The sequence below is a fragment of the Salmo salar genome, chromosome ssa09 (genome assembly GCF_905237065.1).
Source record: "Salmo salar chromosome ssa09, Ssal_v3.1, whole genome shotgun sequence".
NCBI classification, from domain to species: domain Eukaryota; kingdom Metazoa; phylum Chordata; class Actinopteri; order Salmoniformes; family Salmonidae; genus Salmo; species Salmo salar.
The window spans coordinates 137,510,015-137,530,747 of NC_059450.1; the positions used below are offsets into that span (position 1 = coordinate 137,510,015).

Below are 20,733 nucleotides of genomic sequence, written 5' to 3' on the forward strand. Positions count from 1 at the left end.
CTGTTGACATTTCTCAAAGCTGCAGAAAACATCAAAGTGGATGCATCAGAGAACAGAATTTATTTATCTTTTCCTTTCATTTCTTTTTTCCACAGTATGCCCTCCAGAAATGTTTAGTACGAGACTATTTTCTGTGCATATTTAAGTCTGAAAAGAGAGACCAGAGCTTGGAGGCTGAAACACCAATGCAGAAAATATCAAACAAAAACCCACAGAGAGAAGAAAATTACAGTCTGGAGCCGTCATTTATTTACAATATATTAAACTGTAATGCAAAATTATTACTTATAACAAGTGGTCATTTTGTTCAATAACGAAGATAAACATGAACTATTTTGAAAGCTAGTATGAATCAATACATATATATATATATATATATATATACATATATATACATATATATACATATATACATATATATATTAATGTGTACAGTCAGCAATGTTATGTTCACTAATTTCTTTGTTTTCATTTTTTCCCCCAGGTGTTTTATGATGACTCAGGTTTAAGAGTATCATACAACGACATCATAAAAGTTTAAAATTCCTTTTAAAACTCACATTGACTGCATACAGCAGGGTTTCCCAAACTCGGTCCTGGTTTAGTTTTTTGCACATGCACTACACAGTGGATTCAAATAACCAACTCATCATCAAGCTTTGATTATTTGAATCCGCTGTGTAGTGCTAGGACAAAAACCAAAACCTGCACCTGGTGGAGGGGCAGGACCGAGTTTGGGAAACCCTGGCATAGAGAACAAGGGGATGTGATAGACGAGTGTCTTTAAAAATCATGTGTAATACAATCACACCAAACTTATCCCTTCACGCAGAGTATCAACAAAATCCTTTCGGCCCCACTTGCCATGTACAGATGGATAATACACATTTTGGCAGGCCTGCTAAATTCATTAATGCTAATTCATAAATACTAAAGAGACAGATGAAGGGTTCATTGTAACACCAAGCAACTGTAAAAGCGTGGGTCTTTAATATCTCCCTGGTTAAACTGTTGCTCTGTTATAAAGGGTAGCATTGGTTCAGGACAGAATACTGATGAATCCTACATGACAAATAGGCTTCAGAAACACTGAAAAGGATTTGAATGCATTATATCCAGTTTACAGAGGGATGGATTTAACATGCTGGTTGAGGACACCTAATCCTCACCATGTGTAATCCAGTATGGTATGGTCAAAATGTGGGTGTTGAAGGAGATGGCATGATAGCATGGTGTTGAATATCATTCCCTTTGGAAAGCAAAGCACATCAAATGGAGACAAAAAACAAGTGAAAAGCATGAGAACCACAATGACAGAGAAAAAACAAGTGAAAAGCATGAGAACCACAATGACAGAGAAAAAACAAGCGAAAAGCATGAGAACCACCACAATGACAGAGAAAAAACAAGTGAAAAGCATGAGAACCACAATGACAGAGAAAAAACAAGTGAAAAGCATGAGAACAACCACAATGACAGAGAAAAAACAAGTGAAAAGCCTGAGAACCACAATGACAGAGAAAAAACAAGTGAAAAGCATGAGAACCACAATGACAGAGAAAAAACAAGTGAAAAGCATGAGAACCACAATGACAGAGAAAAAACAAGTGAAAAGCATGAGAACCACAATGACAGAGAAAAAACAAGTGAAAAGCATGAGAACAACCACAATGACAGAGAAAAAACAAGTGAAAAGCATGAGAACCACAATGACAGAGAAAAAACAAGTGAAAAGCATGAGAACCACAATGACAGAGAAAAAACAAGTGAAAAGCCTGAGAACCACAATGACAGAGAAAAAACAAGTGAAAAGCATGAGAACCACAATGACAGAGAAAAAACAAGTGAAAAGCATGAGAACCACAATGACAGAGAAAAAACAAGTGAAAAGCATGAGAACCACAATGACAGAGAAAAAACAAGTGAAAAGCCTGAGAACCACAATGACAGAGAAAAAACAAGTGAAAAGCATGAGAACCACAATGACAGAGAAAAAACAAGTGAAAAGCATGAGAACCACAATGACAGAGAAAAAACAAGTGAAAAGCATGAGAACCACAATGACAGAGAAAAAACAAGTGAAAAGCATGAGAACCACAATGACAGAGAAAAAACAAGTGAAAAGCATGAGAACAACCACAATGACAGACAAAGAAAACAGCTGAGCCAAAGACCCTCCCCCAAAAGCATTTCTGCAAAGTACTTAGTTCAATTCAAGTTGAAATAAAATGAGACAAAGCATTTCATAGGGTACACTACACTCAAACCTCCTGGAAATCATGCTCTTGATGGCAGCACTCTTGAAAACAAATTCTAATTTTATTTTAAACATCAAAACAAAAAGATTAAAAAAAGAAGAGAAAGGACTAAACTTTCATCACAAGCAGTTTGGTGCTGCAGCTCTCTTCTGTTGTCTTCCTGTTAGGAAACATTATTATCCTGCAAAAACAAGTAATAAAAAACAAGCAGATGAGCCGATGAAAGCGTCTTTGTTCGGTGTGGCACAGCGTGGCACTGCAGACAGAATCTAAGCACAGCTGTGAGGGTGCCAGCTGTAGAGGACCCTACTTATAATAACGGCACTTCTCCCAAAAATAAACTCTGGTCATTTTACCAGGACCAGCAAATAAGAAATAACACAGTGTACACACCTAGTTGCAACAAAGGCTTTTTTGGTATTTATTTTCTCCCTATTTTTTTTCTTGTTTTTTTCTTTCTTGTCTCCCAATGCAGTGATAAAACATCAGGGAACATAGCGACAGTTCCTTGGCTCAGTTACAACCATGATCATGATAAAATCTAGGAAGGAGGAGACGATGGCTCCAGCCAAGCAGCAGCTGTCCTCATGCAGCCAGCAGAGACAAGAAAGACTAGTCATTATTAATGGAGGTGCTGTTCAACTGGAGGGGCCAGATCCAAGATGGAGACACACAGTCACATGTGACTGGTGAAATACATTAAGACAGGGTTGGCCCAGTGGAGTGGAGAGTGAGAGAAACCATTGGTGTTGTGTACTGTACACTGACGTACTATGGCACCTTCTCTAGACCTTAGCAATGCAAGCTGTTTTGTAATAGTAGAATAATAATGACAGTCATAGTATCATTGCCATGTTGCAGGGTTAGAAGAACAGAGTGGTTGTGAGTGTGTGAACGTGTGTGATAACAGCACAGTGAGTCCAATCGTGCACCACTGGGGCCCTCTCAACATGCAGCGTGTGTTGGCTGGTGTGTGTTAACTACGTTGTCTCAGAGGGCTTGTCTTCACTGTCACTGTTGTTCAGGTAGCTGCCACGTGTATATCTGGAGCGGTAGGACCCTCGAGACGCACCACCTTCTTTTTGTTCTTCCTCCTCTTCTTCGTCAGATTTGTCCAAGCAGAAACGTCTTCGGCTAGGAGGACTGGAAGGAGAGAGAAAGAAAAAGGATCAAAAGACAACTCCTGAGGATAGTTGGGACACAGTGGGGTACGATCATTACCAAACATTGATCCAATGTTCTTATCCTTTATGTAATTTTAGACATTATAAGTGTACACAAACACATGCACGGATGCATACTACCGTAGCTTTAGTCATAAAACTAGCCCATTTGTATACAATTTTTTTTGTTACAAAAAAACGAACTTATTACACAGAGAGAATGTGATGGATTCTGGTTCTGGTTTGTGGTTGAATGAATCTGCTATGCGCTGTGGCTTCCTCTCCAAAAACAGAAGAATGGCACACCTACAGTGCACTGGCTGGCTTCAGTACCCTCTCTCTGTCATTAGATAGTCTTCCTGCAGCCTACCGCTACTGCTAGTCTGAACGGGATTTAACATTCAGGCCCGCTTAAATAATGCAAACCTAGTGTTAATTACTGTCAATCGGGCATCTAAAAAGAACTTGCTGCTTGTGTAAATCAATGCAGTGGGTCTAATTACGGCCAGAGTTAATGGGGCTGCAGGGGAAATCTATGGTGGCCGTCTTAATTGACGACTCCTGGTATTTTCTTATTTCCGGGGCCATAACTCAGGCTGACGTTTGGGTGGAGAACTAGCCAGCAGCACTAAGGCTACACCCACGTCAGCTTTGTCTTTTCTTCTGATCTAAGCCCCTGCTGCTAGGCTAATCGGCATTGTAATGCATCCACAACACACTTATCTCTCCCCCCTCTCTGAATTACGGCAGTGCAAAGCAATGTCACAATGATTGCCATTGAAAAGATGCAAATTCAAATTGCTTTCTGATGAGCTCTCGTGAATTAAGGACCTCAATTAGTATTTAGGAATTGAGAGTGTAAATAGAAAACAAAAATGTCTTGAGACGAGCCAAGTGAAATTGTACATCTCTACAGTAATGATGATGCACTATTGAAGCCCTAACAGGAATAGGTCAAGTAAGTCAAAGTGATGCATCATTCATAATACAACTGATGTGGTATTAGGCTTTCAAAAGGTGACTGGATATTTAGGTTATATTATATTGTACTCAGGAGGAGAGGATTGACTGAGCAACCTCTCTCTGTGGTTAGACCACCACACCATGCAGTGGACACACTCCTACACTCCACACCAGGCAACAGGCATCACCTACTGCCAGCCTCAGTCACTGTCCGGTCTGTACAGATACTTCATCATCAGGTTGTCCACTTTCTTCTTCCTATTCTTCTCCTCCTTCTTGTTAGGAGGGGGCTGCCCCTCAGCAGGCGTCCCCACCTCCCTCTCCCCCTCTGGGCTAGAGGCCTGGTGGCCAGGGGCTCTCTTCACGCTGTTGGTGCTTTGGTAGGAGATGGTAGAAGCACCAGAACTGGAGCCAGACTCTGAGTCAGACTCTGAATCCAAGGATGAGGATGAAGAAGAGGACTCCTTTTTGGACGTCTTTTTGGACTTCTTGCCTTTGTTCTTGGAGCTGTCCTTCTTGCTGCTGCGGTCTTCATCGGAGCTGTCTGACTCGGAGCTGTGGCTCCTTTTCTTCTTCTTGCCTTTGTTCTTCTTTCCGCTGTGGCTGTGGCTGCGGCTGCTCATACTGCTGGAGGACCTCCTACAATCCACGGCCGACGCTGAGCGTCTCAGACTGCTGGTGCTGCGCCTGCTGTCGTCCTCCCTGTCGTCTCTCCCCCTGACGCTAAGCACACTCTTCCTGTCGCCTCTCCCCCTGACGCTAACCACACTCTTCCTGTCGTCCTCTGTGTCGTCCTCTTTCCTCCCTGCCTCGGCCTCTGAGTCTTCCAGGCTGGTGCGTTTGAATTTGATGGGTTTGAAGTTGAGCACCTCGTTGATGGCCTTCTCCAGGTCGGGGTCCAGGTAGTTGCGGTGGCTGACAGTGGCCGGCTTGACGTCTGAGGTGTCAGGGAGCTCGTCATCATCTCTGTAGGAGCGGGCGGGTGGCGGGGGCATGGACAGGCTGCGTCCCGTGGAGGAGTGGGGGCTGTAGGCCGAGGAGCGCTCAGTGAAGGCCACGCTGTGCCCATCCTCCATGTCATCAAACTCGCTGAGGCGGCAGCTGCGGAAGTCAGATATGCGTGAGTCAGCACGGCTTACGCTGCCAGGGCTCCTGCCCCCAGAACGACGACTAACAGAGGGGCTGCTTGGGCAGCGACCACTTCTTCCATATGACTCGTCCGTACGGTGTGCAGAAGTGCTGCGGCGGCTCAGGGGACTGGACATACCCAGGCTGATGGTCGACTTGGTGTCGTCCTCTGGGCTCAGGCCAAAGCGCGTGGTGGCAACGCAGGCCCGGCTGGGGGCCATGGAGGACACGGTGGACTCTTTGTCGAAGTCTCCCCAGCGGCTGTCCATGCCCTTCCTAGCCCTGCTGGTGGCTTCAGTGTAGGCCTGGGAGATAACCGAGCCACGGTCATCATCGTTCCCAGTCTGGGACTTCCTCCAGGAGCTGGAGTCACCCTGGGGTGAGGAGCATTTGGGCTTGGCCTTACGGAAGGTGGTGATAGACTCCTGGGAGTCCTGTCCCTTCTTGAGGGAGCTGTCGTCCCCTTTACCTCCGATGGAGTCATTGATGTTGGAGTGCTTCCTGTAGCTCAGGGAACTCATCACAGACACCGGCCTTCTCGAATCTACCTCTTTCTCTTTGCCCTCTTTGTTAAACTCTTTCCATTCCTTACCCTCTTTCCACTCTTTCCCTTCCTTTGCGTCTACGTTTACGGCAAATCTAGAAAGAGGAGGGAGGGAGGGAGAAGTGGCAGGACAGAAAAACGTTGAAGTAGATGGAGGAAGTGGAAGAGGAGGAAGAGAGAAAGAATGATAGATGAATTACAAACTTAAAAAGGAGAGATGAATGATACTTAAAACAGGAATAAGATGAGCATAGATTGAACTTAGCAGGAAGAAAGTAAAGACAAGTAGATAGAACAATGATTCAAATGAATGTGGGGTAGAGAATGTCTGTTTGGATTCACAACTTCAACACAGAAAAAAAACAGATGCACAAGATACAAATTTAAGATATGTACTGACTCGAGAAATACCCTCAAACAAAATGTGTTGTCTTGTTCTAATCAATTCCTTTGTGCAAAATCAAAGTCTCTGTTTTGAACTAGTTTAGTAGGGGGGTATTCATTTGAATTTCATGTGTGTAAATGTTAAACAGAATTCTAGTCAAGCATCTCATTGTGGTTAAATACGTTCAGTGATTCAGCAAGAGAGCTGGACACACACTTCTCATGTGTGTGTTTCCGTCTTAACCAACACACAGAACTGAGATCAAGGAACTGAGCTCTCCTGAAGGAAGGGATGATGTCTGTGGGGACACACAGTTAAGAGAGATTTAAAAACTCTTAAAGTATTTCAAAGTTGTGAGCAGCTGAAGTGGGGGTGTGGGACAGTTAAATCTTCTGGTAAGGAGACAAATCTAGGGCAATCGAAGCTGTCAGACACATCCATTAATCTCAGGGAGAGGGGAGAACGGGAGAGAGGGAGAGGAGGGGGGAGAGAGGAGGGGTGTAGGTATGCATGCCAGCTGGCCACCGGGCATGTCGATAAAACTGCCAGGGATGCGGCTGTCATCAAGGCAGTGACAATAAAAGACAAAGAGGCTAGAGGAAACACCAGTAATAATAATAACACCTCCCTATGTCTAGCCAAGTGTTCCAGTCTAATTGTTTTATCTGCATTGGCTAAGTGCTAGGCTGGACGACGTCAACATCCTGATAGGGGGGGACTGGACACTAAAACCAGTTTGGGCTGCTTTGTAAGCAGGGGAAATGTGCGTGTGTGTTTAGCAGTGGTGAAGACAGGACTTTAGTGGTGAAGACAGGACCTTAGTGGTGAAGACAGGACCTTAGTGGTGAAGACAGGACCTTAGTGGTGAAGATGTGCCATACTGACCTGGAGCTCTTGAGGCTGCCATCATCTGAGAGGTTCTTGGTAGATCCCTTGTTTTTGGACAGCCAGGACTTGACCCCGTCCACACAGTCTTCAATCTCCGAGTCAGATGAGTCTCCCTCACTGTGTGGAGGGGAGGGACAAAACACAACATCAGTGGGAGGAGAGGGTGGGAGAAGAGAGGAGTAGAGAAAAAGAGAGGTGGGGAAGAGCTGAAAGAGAGTGATGGAGATGAGGGAGGGGTGAGAGAGGGATGAAGTTGAAGAGAGAAGGAGAGGGGGAGAGAAGGATTCTGTAGTTTTGGAAGTTAGTGAGGCAACCGAAGAGGACCACATAATTGAATTAGGAGAGAAGACAATAAAAAACCACATGCACTAGATCACAGGAGCACTAGGAAACACAAACACAAACACACACACACGCACTTGTTGTCACTGTTAGGAGTGTTATCACTGTGGCTAGCTAGCAAGGGGGCACAGTTTGTCCCCCAAAGAGGACTCAATTCCATTCACTCTGATCCAAAGCCACTCAAGTTAAGGTGGAGCACAAGGAGAGAGACCAGGAAAGGGATAAAGTGAAAAGTGAAGAGACTGGGCACAAAATGTAGGGATTTTCACTTTGATCTCACCCACTTATCTATTCCCTCCACAGCCCCCCAAAGTTGCGGTTGAGCTCTTGACAAAATGATTTGGTGCACAGCTTGGGTGCTGAGCTGTTTTCTCTCTAAATTATCATTATGGCGTCGACAGCCTACTGCGAAGCGTGAGGAGAAATGGAGGGTTGTCAGAAATTTGACACGGTTGAAAAGAGCATGACACTCATTAAGTGCCGTCAGAGCCCAATGCTCATGTGGTGCTGCGAAATGAAGCTGTTACAGCTTAATAATAAAACTGAGACATCGATTGGGGGGTGGTTCAAAATCTTAAAATCTCCACATCTGCTTTTAAAAACCTCTTATCTTGCTGTGGAGTAGAGAGAGAAAATAGCTTTTTCAGCACTTATACTGCAGCACAAGACCCACCAGCACATTCAGTAGCTACAATTGAAATCGTTAAGAGGCAGAGATGCAAAAGCATCACCTGATCGCAGAATGGTCATAACTAGGCCGCTCTGTTTTAAACTGCACAATAACTTCAAATACTAGGCACTAAGATGGCAGTGTTTAGAAGGGAAGGAGAAGGTTGGGAGTCGAGATAAAAGCATTTCTCTAGGAGGGAAGCTGTAATTAACTTTGCAGGCCATGCCTGGCCTATTAGACAATGTGGGGGCCTTCAGTGAGAATTGTTATTGCGACAGAGTGAGCGGCTGGCTTTGGCACAGAGGCCTTGTCAATATGGGGGCAAAGAAATAATGAAGGAGACCTGGGAAAAAACAAGCTAAAGTTAGCTAACCGGTGCAGACAATTCCATGGCTGTTAACTCATCTCATCTCCTCAGAGATAATTAAAAATATATATATATAAAAATCTCTTGGATTTGTGTCTTTGTTGGGCTTTGCGAGTCAACACCTCCCCAGCCTCTTAAGATTTGTCTTTTATCCGTTCACTTATCTGGCAACATACTGCTTTGAAGAACTATAACCCTGATTACATCACCAGGGCAAAATTACATTAGCTGTCATTATACAAAATCAATGTCAAAACCCTCCGTACAAAATAGTCCAAAATGCATTAATTCAAGGAGAGAATTTCCTTAAGCACTAATTTTTTATTCATTTATACAAGAATAATCCTGTTGAGATTCAAATGTTTTTGGGGGGTGAAGAAGACCTGTCCACGACTTTAAGGATGTGCTTCTCTTTCCCCTTGTGCATTTTGTCCAAGGAGGAGCCAGTGGGTAAATGGAGGTGATGCATTCAGATCACAGAGGCCTTCCCTCCCCCGGGCCAAAACAAAACCGACGGGACAACTGGCCCTTTGTAATCGAGCGCTTCACACATGGTGTCACACACGATTTATATCCTTGACCGCCATACCATTAGTTAAGCCGTGCTGAGAGCCCAGGGGAGGCAAACAAACACAGAGTGTGGAGGGAGACATTAATTGTCTGTGACAATCTGCCTCCATTGGTTGTACATCTCTGTTACACACTATTACATTCATCATTAGCTCCTATAGATCCTCTTCTGCTCCCTCCGCCCTGCTCCTCCTTGATGTCCCTGAGTCTTACAAGCGTCTGTGTTGATGTTAAGAACATTTGGGCTTTTATTAAGCAGCTCAGCCTAGACAGCAGCTTCCTATGGGGGTTCAACACAGCCAGCCAGGCATCAAATCAAATCAAATTTTATTTGTCACATACACATGGTTAGCAGATGTTAATGCAAGTGTAGCGAAATGCTTGTGTGTCTAGTTCCGACAGTGCAGTAATATCTAACAATAATATCTAACAAGTAATCTAACAATTCCCCTAACATCTACCTAATACACACAAATCTAAAGGGGTGAATGAGAATATGTACATGTAAGTATATGGATGAGCGATGGCGAAGGTGCAATAGATGGTATAAAATACAGTATATTCATGTGATTAGAGTAATGTAAGATATGTAAACATTATTAAAGTGGCATTATTTGGAGTGCATTGCATAAAGTGACTAGTCATCCATTTATTAAAGTGGCCAGTGATTGGGTCTCAATGTAGGCAGCAGCCTCTCTGAGTTAGTGATTGCAGTTTAGCAGTCTGATGGCCTTGAGATAGAAGCTGTTTTTCAGTCTCTCGGTCCCAACTTTGATGTACCTGTACTGACCTCGCCTTCTGGATGATAGCGGGGTGAACAGGCAGTGGCTCGGGTGGTTGATGTCCTTGATGATCTTTTTGGCCTTCCTGTGACATCGGATACTGTAGGTGTCCTGGAGGGCAGGTAGTTTGCCCCCCGGTGATACGTTGTGTAGATCACACCACCCTTTGGAGAGCCTTGCGGTTGTGGGCGGTGCAGTTGCCGTACCAGGCGGTGATACAGCCCGACAGGATACTCTCGATTGTGCATCTGTAAAAGTTTGTCAGGGTTTTGGGTGACAAGCCACATTTTTTCAGCCTCCTAAGGTTGAAGAGGCGCTGTTGCGCCTTCTTCACCACACTGTCTGTGTGAGTGGACTATTTCAGTTTGTCTGTGATGTGTACACCGACGAACTTTCCACCTTCTCCACTTCTGTCCCTTCGATGTTGATAGGGGGCTGCTCCCTCTGCTGTTTCCTGAAGTCCACGATCATCTCCTTTGTTTTGTTGACGTTGAGTGAGAGGTTGTTTTCCTGACACCACACTCCGAGTGCCCTCACCTTCTCCCTGTAGGCTGTCTCGTCGTTGTTGGTAATCAAGCCCACTACAATTGTGTCATCTGCAAACTTGATGATTGAGTTGGAGGCGTGCATGGCCAAGCAGTCGTGGGTGAACAGGGAGTACAGGAGGGGGCTGAGCACGCACCCTTGTGGGGCCCCAGTGTTGAGGGTCAGCGAAGTGGAGATGTTGTTTCCTACCTTCACCATCTGGGGGGCGGCCCGTAAGAAAGTCCAGGTCCCAATTGCACAGGGCGGGGTTGAGATCCAGGGCCTCCAGGTTGATGATGAGCTTGGAGGGTACTATGGTGTTGAATGCTGAGCTGGAGCCAATGAACAGCATTCTTACATAGGTATTCCTTTTGTACAGATGGGATAGGGGAGTGTGCAGTGTGATGGCGATTGCGTCGTCTGTGGACCTGTTGGGGCGGTATGCAATCTGAAGTGGGTCTAGGGTGGCCAGTAATGTGGAGGTGATATGATCCTTGACTAGTCTCTCAAAGCACTTCATGATGACAGAAGTGAGTGCTACGGGGTGGTAGTCATTTAGTTCAGTTATCTTTGCCTTCTTGGGTACAGGAAAAATGGTAGCCATCTTGAAGCATGTGGTGACAACAGACTGGAATAGGGAGCGATTGAATATGTCCGTAAACACACCAGCCAGCTGGTCTGCGGATGCTTTGAGGACGCAGCTAGGGATGCCATCTGGGCCAGCAGCCTTGCGAGGGTTAACACGTTTAAATGTTTTACTCACATCAGCCACAGAGAAGGGTGGGGGGGGCGCAGTCCTCGTTAGTGGGCCTCGACGGTGGCACTGCATTATCCTCAAAGCGGGCAAAGAAGGTGTTTAGTTTGTCTGGGAGCGTGACGTCGGTGTCTGTGCCGTGGCTGGATTTCTTTTTGTAGTCCGTGATTTCCTGTAGACCCTGTCACATACCTCTTGTGTCTGAGCCGTTGAATTGCGACTCCACCTTGTCCCTGTACTGGCATTTCGCTTGTTTGATTTCCTTGCAGAGGAAATAGCTAGTCTGTTTATATTCAGACATATTCCCAGACCTCTTTCCATGGTTAAATGCGGTGGATCGCGCTTTCAATTTTGCGCGGATGCCGCCATCTATACACGGCTTCTGGTTAGGGTAGGTTTTAATAGTCACAGTGGTTACAACATCTCCAATGCACTTCTTTATAAAACACACTCATCGAGTCAGCGTATAGGTCGATGTTGTTTTCTGAGGCTGACCGGAACATATTCCAGTCCGCGTGATCAAAACAATCTTGAAGTGTGGCTTCTGATTGGTCGGACCAGCGTTGGATGGTTCTCGTCACTGGTACATCCTGTTTGAGTTTCTGCCTAAAAGACGGAAGAAGCTAGATGGCGTTGTGGTCAGATCTGCCAAAGGGAGGGCTTTGTATTTCTTCGCGGAAGTCAGATTAGCAGTGGTCGAGGGTATTGCGCATGCGGGTAGCGCAATCAATAACTGGAAGAATTTAGGTAGACTTGTTCTCAAATTTGCTTAGGTAAAATCCCCAGCTACAATAAATGCAGCCTCAGGATGTATGGTTTCCAGTTTGCATATAGTCCAGTGAAGTTCCTTGATGGCCGTCTTGGTGTCTGCTTGAGGGGGAATGTACACAGCTGTGACTATAAGTGACAAGAATTTTCTTGGTAGGTAAAATGGCCGGCAATTGATTGTAAGGAATTCTAGATCAGGTGAGCAGAAGGACTTGAGTTCCTGTATGTTGTTATGATTACACCATGAGTCGTTAATCATAAAGCATACACCGCCGCTCTTCCTTTTCCCCAGAGGTGTTTATCTCTGTCGGCGTGATGCATGGAGAAGCCCGGTGGCTGAACCGATTCCGACAACATATCCAGAGAGAGCCATGTTTCCGTGAAACAGAGAATGTTACAATCTCTGATGTCTCTCTGGACGGCAACCCTTGCTCGAATTTCATCTACCTTGTTGTTAAGAGACAGGACATTGGCTAGTAGTATACTCAGGAGCGGTGTGCGATGTCCTGGGTGGTAGTCCGAACAGAGGATCCGCTTTGGGAAAGTCGTATTCCTGGTCTTAATGTTGGTAAGTTGACGTTGATCTTATATCCAATAGTTCTTCCCGGCTGTATGTAATAAGACTTAAGATTTCCTGGGGTAACAATGTAAGAAATAATACATGAAAAAACTAAATAATGTATAGTTCCTAAGAACTTGAAGCGAGGCGACCATCTCTGTTGGCGCTATGCTATCCAATACGCATCTGTTCAAAACCTATTAAGACACATATGCTATTGCTGTGATCTCCAATACCAGATTAAAAGGGAGATTGTGACGCAGCTTGTTTTTGTTTTACTCTCTTTCATCCTGACATTGTTCATTTATAATGAACAAAATATAAATGCAACATATAACAATTGCTCAGATTTTACTGAGTTACAGTTCATAGAAGGAAATTATCAATTTAAATAAATTCATTAGGTATTAATCTATGGATTTCACTTGACTGGGCAGGGGCGCAGCCATGGGTGGGAAGGCATACAGTGCATTCAGAAAGTATTCAGACCCCTTGACTTCTTCCACATTTTGTTACGTTACAGCTTTATTCTAAAATGGATTACATTGTTGTTTCCCCTCATCAATCTACACACAATACCCCATAATGACAAAGCAAAAACAGGTTTAGACATTTCTGCAAATGTATTACAAATAAAAAGTGAAATATCACATTTACATAAGTATTCAGACCCTTTACTCAGTACTTTGTTGAAGCACCTTTGGTAGCGATTACAGCCTCGAGTCTTCTTGGGTATGACGCTAGCAAACTTGGCACACCTGTATTTGGGGAGTTTCTTCCATTCATCTCTGTAGGTCCTCTCAGCTCTGTCAGGTTGGATGGGGAGCGTTGCTGGACAGCTATTTTCAGGTCTCTCCAGAGATGTTTGATCGGGTTCAAGTCCAGGCTCTGGCTGGGCCATTCAAGGACATTCAGAGACTTGTTCCGCAGTCACTCCTGCGTTGTCTTGGCTGTGTGCTTAGGGTCGTTGTCCTGTTGGAAGGTGAACCTTCACCCCATTCTGAGGTCCTGAGTGCTCTGGAGCAGGTTTTCACCAAGGATATTCTCTGTACTTTGCTCTGTTCATCTTTCCCTCAATTCTTACTAGACTCCCAGTCCCTGCCACTGAAAAACATCCCCACAGCATGATGCTGCCACCACCATGCTTCACTGTAGGGATAGTGCCAGGTTTTCTTCAGACGTGAAGCTTCGCATTCAGGCCAAAGAGTTTCATCCGACCAGAAAATCTTGTTTCTCATGGTCTGAGAGTCCTTTAGGTGCCTTTTGCAAACTCCAAGTGGGCTATGCCTTTTACTGAGGACTGGCTTCCGTCTGGACACTCTACCATAAAGGCCTGATTGGTGGAGTGCTGCAGAGATGATTGTCCTTCTGGAAGGTTCACCCATCCCCACAGAGGAAATCTGGAGCTCTGTCAGAGTGACCATCGGGTTCTTGGTCACATCAATGACCAAGGCCCTTCTCCCCCCGATTGCTCAGTGTGGCCAGGCGGCCAGCTCTAGGAAGAGTCTTGATGGTTCCAAACTTCTTCCATTTAAGAATGATGGAGGCTACTGTGTTCTTGGGGACTGTCAATGCTGAAAAAAAATGTTGGTACCCTTCCCCAGATCTGTGCCTCAATAGTCTCGGCGCTCTATGGACAATTCCTTCGACCTCTTGGCTTGGTTTTTGCTCTGACATGCACTGTCAACTGTGGGACCTTATATAGACAGGTGTGTGCCTTTCCAAATCATGTCCAATCAATTGAATGTACACAGCTGGACTACAATCAAGTTGTAGAAACATCTCAAGGATGATCAATGGAAACAGGGTGCACTTGAGCTCAATTTCGAGTCTCATAGGAAAGGGTCTGAATACTTATTTAAAAAAATAATAATTCTCACCTTTATTTAACCAGGTAAGCTAGTTGAGAACCAGTTCTCATTTACAACTGCGACCTGGCCAAGATAAAGCAAAGCAAGAGAGAAACAACAACACAGAGTTACATGGAATAAACAAGCGTACAGTCAATAACACAATAGGAAAAAAAAAGAAAGTCTATATACAGTGTGTGCAAATGGCATGAGGAGGTATGGCAATAAATAGGCCATAGTAGCAAAGTAATTACAATTTAGCAGATTAACACTGGAGTGATAGATGAGCAGATGATGATGAGCAGATGAAGGTGTGTAAGTAGTGATACTGGTGTGCAAAAGAGCAGCAAAGTAAATAAAAACAATATGGGCATGAGGTAGGTAGATTGGGTGGACTATTTACAGATGGACTATGTACAGCTGCAGCGATCGGTTAGCTCCTCAGATAGCTGATGTTTAAAGTTAGTGAGGGAAATGTAAGTCTCCAGCTTCAGCGATTTTTGCAATTCGTTCCAGTCACTGGCAGCAGAAAACTGGAAGGAAAGGCGGCCAAAGGAGGTGTTGGCTTTGGGGATGACCAGTGAGATATACCTGCTGGAGCGCGTGCTACGGGTGGGTGTTGTTATCGTGACCAGTGAGCTGAGATAAGGCGGAGCTTTACCTAGCATAGACTTGTAGATGACCTAGAGCCAGTGGGTCTGGCGATTTACTTAGGTAAATAAGTGTCTAAAAACCTGTTTTTGCTTTGTCATTATCGGGTATTGTGTGTAGAGTCATGAGGATGTTTTTTATTTAATCCATTTTAGAATAAGGCTGTAACGTAACAAAATGTGGAAAAAGTCAAGCGGTCTGAATACTTTCCGAATGCACTGTAACTATAGAGTTTTCATTCTGGAGATCATTCTTAATTATCTGGAGATCATTAAGGGCTTGTGGGTAAAGTTGTTCCTGACATAGCCAAACTAGAGACCTCTATTCCCTATGTCTTTACGCACCAGTCTGTAGTACGTGTCCACAGCTGGCCCATGTGGGATGAACGTAGATGTAGGTCTGAACACATTGCAAAAGAGGGGTTGCAATCTCAAAAAAAAAACAGTTTCAGTCGCAATGTGCGTATGAATTTGTAGAGATCCACCTGCATATTGAAGGCATATGTGCTAGTGGGTACAAAAGATAATTCTTTAGACAATACAGAGATCTTTTTTAATTGTAATTTTTTTAACCCCTTTTTCATGATATCCAATTGGTAGTTACAGTCTTGTCCCATCGCTGCAACTCCCCTATGGACTCGGGAGAGGCAAAGGTTGAGAGCCTTGCGTCCTCCGAAACACGACCCTGCCAAGCTGCACTGCTTCTTGACACACTGCTCGCTTAACCCGGTAGCCAGCCGCACCAATGTGTCGGAGGAAACACTGTCCAGCTGGCGACCATGGTCAGCTTGCAGGCCCCCGGCCCGCCAGAAGAAGTCGCTAGACTTCGATGAGACAAGAAAGTCCCGGCCAAACCCTCCCCTAACCTGGGCGACGCTGGGCCAATTGTGCTCTGCCTCATGGGTCTCCCGGTCACGGCCAGCTGTGACACAGCCTGGGATCGAACCAGGGTCTGTATTGACGATGCAATGCAGTGCCTTAGACCGCTGCGCCCCTCAGGAGGCCCATAATACAGAGATTTGAGGTGCAGTTAAACTCTTACTTGATAGATTCACCACTTGGATTTGTTGCGTTGCTGGCTCCGGGTAAAGGGGCGCGGTGGCTGGTCCATGCGCTCGTGGCGTTGTGGTTGTTGTTGCTGTTGGTAGTGATGTCTGTGTGTCACGACTTCCACCGAAGTCGGTTCCTCTCCTTGTTCGGGCGGCGTTCGGCGTCGCCGGTCTTCTAGCCATCGTCGATCCACTTCTCATTTTCCATTTGTTTTGTCTTGTTTTCCTACACACCGGGTTCTCATTTCCCTCATTAAGTGTTGTGTATTTAACCCTCTGTTCCCCCCCATGTCTTTGTGTGGAATTGTTTGTTGTAAGTGCTTGTGCACATGTTTACTGGTGCGCGAGAGGTTTTGTACCCATGTTTGTTATTCTTTATGCCGTTGGTTTTGCAATTAAACTGCTCCGGCTATTACCTAGTTCTGCTCTCCTGCGTCTGACTTCCCTGCCACCAGTTACGCACCCCTTACACTGTGGTCTGGTTGTGGAGAATGTTGTCATGTCCTGTTGTCGGTAAGGTCTCCAGACGGTTTTCTGTATGGATCCATGGCGTCCCCCTAAAAAAAGAGGACTGTGAGCGGGAGGGGGAGGGGCCATGTGCAGTAACAGCTGATGTTTCCTCTTCCCTTGAGCATTTGTAATCAGTAGAGGAGCCACAAAACATAACCTTCTTCTTGTAAGTCCTAAATGTCACGTCTGCTCCCCCTCTTCCCTCCCCCTGGCGCTTGCGGGCGCCAGGTTGCCCTGCATCACGCACTCCTGCCATCCATCACGCACACCTGCCTTCCCTCGCATCAGCGTTATTGGACTCACCTGGACTCACTTATCACCTGTTTATTTCCTCCCCTATATTTGTCAGTTCCCCAGCTCTGTTCCCCGCTGCTGCATTGTATTGTTTTTGTCTTCAGTATTAGTTTGCTGACGCTGTTCCTGTCTCGTTCCATGTCCGTTATTTATTAAATGTTTTACTCCCCGCACCTGCTTCGTCTCTCCAGCGTCAACTCATGTGACACTAAGATTTTATTGGGTATTCGGGCACAGGTTGGGGTTCAGCCAGTAGTAGACTGCGTTGACTGCGTATCCCTTTGGTATTTGTGGATCTTGGCTGCTTTAAGGTCCTCTTGGAGTGCTTTGGTCGTCTCTTTGAGTGTGCAGTTGTGTCTGGTGTCGAACTCTCCAGCGGAGGGTACAGTATGTCCTTGATGGAGACGATTATAGTATCCAATTCGGCCTTAAACATTTGTTTAGGATGGCGCACCATCGGTTGTTAAAGTCCTTGTTCTCTGTAAAGATAGCTGATGCCTTTTGAATGCGCAATCCTTTTGGGACTCTTTTGTTGTGGCAATATTCTGAAAGCGTACCTGCATGTAATTCTAGGCGTGCAACTTTTTTTGTTTTTCAACTTTCTGCCAGTCAATTGTCAATTATTCCTATGTATTATATACATGCCCATCCAACAAAACATTGTTATCAAATCAGTAGCTATTATTGCCATATTTTTGCCATTACTGCCTTGTACTGAACAACATAAAGGACATTATTAGCATTCAATAACAAAAACCCTGGCAAGAACAGCTGGGGTCTCTCATCCAATTACTCCCTAAAAACATGAACTTCCCAACACCGTATTCTCTGCTGTAATGCACCAGTGTTGTACAAGCCCATCATTAAAGGTAGACTCAGTTATATGACGTTGCCACGAGCAGCCCCACAGATATTGAGATGAGCGAGATGCAAGACTTCACTTTCAGACAGTCACATACAGTAGCTATGCATGTGCATGGGTTTGCTTCATGCTCTTCAGTGTGGCATCCACAGGACCAAAACAGCGGAGAAGTTTAGCCTCACGCTTCAATGCTCTTAGTTGTTGCGGAAAATGACCCACTATGCTGTTTACTTTCTGCATCGACGTCATATCGCTGAGTCTACCTTTAACATTCAGAACCCATTCTGCTTTAACAAAAAGCAGCACTTTACAATACTGCTTAACAAGGGTTGAACAGCAGAAACAGCAGTAACTGCTATAAGGGCACATGGAATGGCCCAGACCCAAAGGTTAACACTGCATGTGAGCCACTTGCCAGACGAGCAGAGAGCTTTTTGTAAGACATTTGAGGGTTCTGCATTATATAGTGAGTGTAAAAGATTAATGAGGAACACACCATTCGTCTTTCCGTCGTCAGAGGCAGACAGTCATATCTCACATCCACCCCAGAGCAAGGCTCTAAAATATTCAGTAGGCCCTGAGAGCGGGCGTGCAGCCGCTGGGCAAAGAACGCTGTTCAAACAAGGCACAGCGGTGTCCAACAGAACCCCCGGAGGACACGCTGGAACAGCAAACACAATGGGAGAAAGGGACTAGGGTTCTCACTGGAAAGGTAGGGGTCCAAGAACCGAGCCCTGGTGGACACCACATGACACTTACCCAGCGATGGATGCTTACTATGCCAGTTAGATCTTATATGTTACCCTCAGTTGAAGGCGTTACTTGATGAATAACCACACAGACACTCTGGGGAAGGGGTTGTTTTATGCTTGGTTTAGAAAAGCATCTTGTCAATGGCATTCATGCAGTTCAGCATGTGGCCTCATGCAGTGAAGAGTGTAGCAAATTAGGCTATGGGGGAATAGCTGAGCCCTGGAATAACGATGCAGTATCACTGAGCTTGTTCGTTGAATGGTATCCCATAGTTAAGTCCTTATGAAGTGACATATGGACTATGCCATAAGTCATAAACTTGAACTTATATGAGATTGCTTGAACATGGACAATAGATCTGCTGCTTGATATTGCATCCTTTCCAGTGGAGGGCAACAGACTATTCCAAAATAGCGTTTAAAACAATGTCAAACAACACAAGCTCCAGTTCCTCACGTTTTGTTCCTTCTTTTCTGATACTTTGTCACCATGTCTTGTAAACTGGTCATGGTGATGGATGACAGACAGAGACACAAAGAAATAAAGAATACAAACACAAAACAAACAGAAAAGAAAAGTGAGACAGGAAGTAGGTAGGTACAGTCCAAGTAAACCAAAAGAACGTGATGAATAGGCTAATGCTCGAAGGATCTAAAACTTAAATCATTGTGGATATCATGGCTGATGTGGTGGTGATGACCATAGATATCCTATTCAATTACTAGTATTCTAATTCATAATTCTATGATGATGACCCTGTGGTTCTATTAAAGATATTTCCTCCCAGTGGGAGAGATTCAAGTGCTGCATATTGCTGGGTTACTGACTCAGCACACCACATCATCCTGATCCCCATCCTGTTACCGCGTGGAGAAGAAAGAGTACACACTATACTCAAACCTGACTCACATAGAGGGAAGAAAGGCCTTCTCCCCGGGACTGCACTCATAAACAAACAAATAAACAAACAAGGCTCGGCAGGAGCAGAGAGCGAGTAAATAAATAAGGAACGGGAGGAGACAGAACTCGATTTCACTGACGTAGCTTTAGCTAGCTGCCTATCTCATCGAATAAAGGAAACAGAGTATATATATTTTTTAAAGGCCTGAAAATTAAGCCCAGCAGTTTTCAGGGCATAAATCTTTCAGATTGTGTGAATAAGAAAAGACAGAGTCGGGGGAGAGTTCTCTCTGATTGCTTTATCCAAGGCCTCTTTCAATGGAACATCCATCCTGACTGGGTCATTCTCTCTCTCAATCTCTCTCTCTCTGTCGCTCTCTTCCTCTTCCTACCACCTCTTCTGCTGAGTTTATCTACAGTTTAACTGTGTAACAGTAGCTGCTCTCTATGCTGAGTGCGTGCTGACTAGCTGACACTTGCTGTCATGAGAGGACATGAGGTAAATTAATTATATTAAGTGAATTTATATATTTGGGCACTAAATAGACAGCTATACCTGTTGTATTAAGTGAATGTATATGTCCAGGCAAAAAATAGACAGCTATACCTGCTGATGAGGTCCTCGTTGCCGTCACTCTCCATATCGTCCTCGATGGCGGCCTGGAGGTCACCAATCCTCTTGAAGGCTAGTTTAAGGTCTGCCTGCAGGCTCTGATTGGCTGCCTCCAAGCTTTCAATATCCATTTCCTGTCGGAAGAGAGTGAGACACTCTAAACTAAGGTCCCAGCATTACACCTACATCTGACCATTTCTGAAGTCTCTTTGTCTCATTTTGCTGAATGTCTAATTCTCCTGAACAAAGCAAGGTTGATGGGAACTGCAGCCGTTATTTCATATCTTCAAAGCGCCCCACTGTAAAAAGCCAATCTGTACAGCGCCCCAGTCCCCTCGGCCCATTTGTGACTTTGGGTCTTACCAGCTCATGTTTCTTGCGGCTGGCCTCTCCCTCCTTCTTGGCCAGCTCTCCCATCTCCTCCTTGATATCTCTGATCTGTCTCTGGAGCCGCTTGTTTTGCTCCTTCTCCCGGGTCTCGCTGGTGCTGCGGTGATCCCGCTCCTCTGTTAGCTTCTCAAGGTTCTCCTTCAGACGGGCTACCAGGCTCTGAATGACCAACAGCAGACGGGGACCATGTTAGAAA

General features: G+C 45.1%; 1 protein-coding gene across 13 annotated transcripts in view; it reads right to left on the reverse strand.

Moving 5' to 3' along the window:
* Positions 1-226: 226 nt before the first annotated feature.
* Positions 227-20,733, reverse strand: part of LOC106613097 (unconventional myosin-XVIIIa) — a 203,810-nt gene continuing 183,303 nt past the window's right edge. For 6 of the 13 annotated variants that reach the window (XM_014215025.2, XM_045724671.1, XM_014215023.2 and 3 more), the window contains 6 exons: positions 20,511-20,696; positions 20,142-20,281; positions 19,091-19,135; positions 7,327-7,446; positions 4,577-6,151; positions 227-3,401 (listed from right to left, as the gene is read on the reverse strand). In XM_014215025.2, coding sequence (XP_014070500.2) covers positions 4,585-6,151; positions 7,327-7,446; positions 19,091-19,135; positions 20,142-20,281; positions 20,511-20,696 — 2,058 coding nt within the window. In that variant the 3' untranslated portion in view covers positions 227-3,401; positions 4,577-4,584. Of the gene's footprint in view, positions 3,402-4,572; positions 6,152-7,326; positions 7,447-19,090; positions 19,136-20,141; positions 20,282-20,510; positions 20,697-20,733 lie in introns of all 13 variants that reach the window. The other 7 variants (XM_014215026.2, XM_045724672.1, XM_045724673.1 and 4 more) reach the window with 6 other exon arrangements.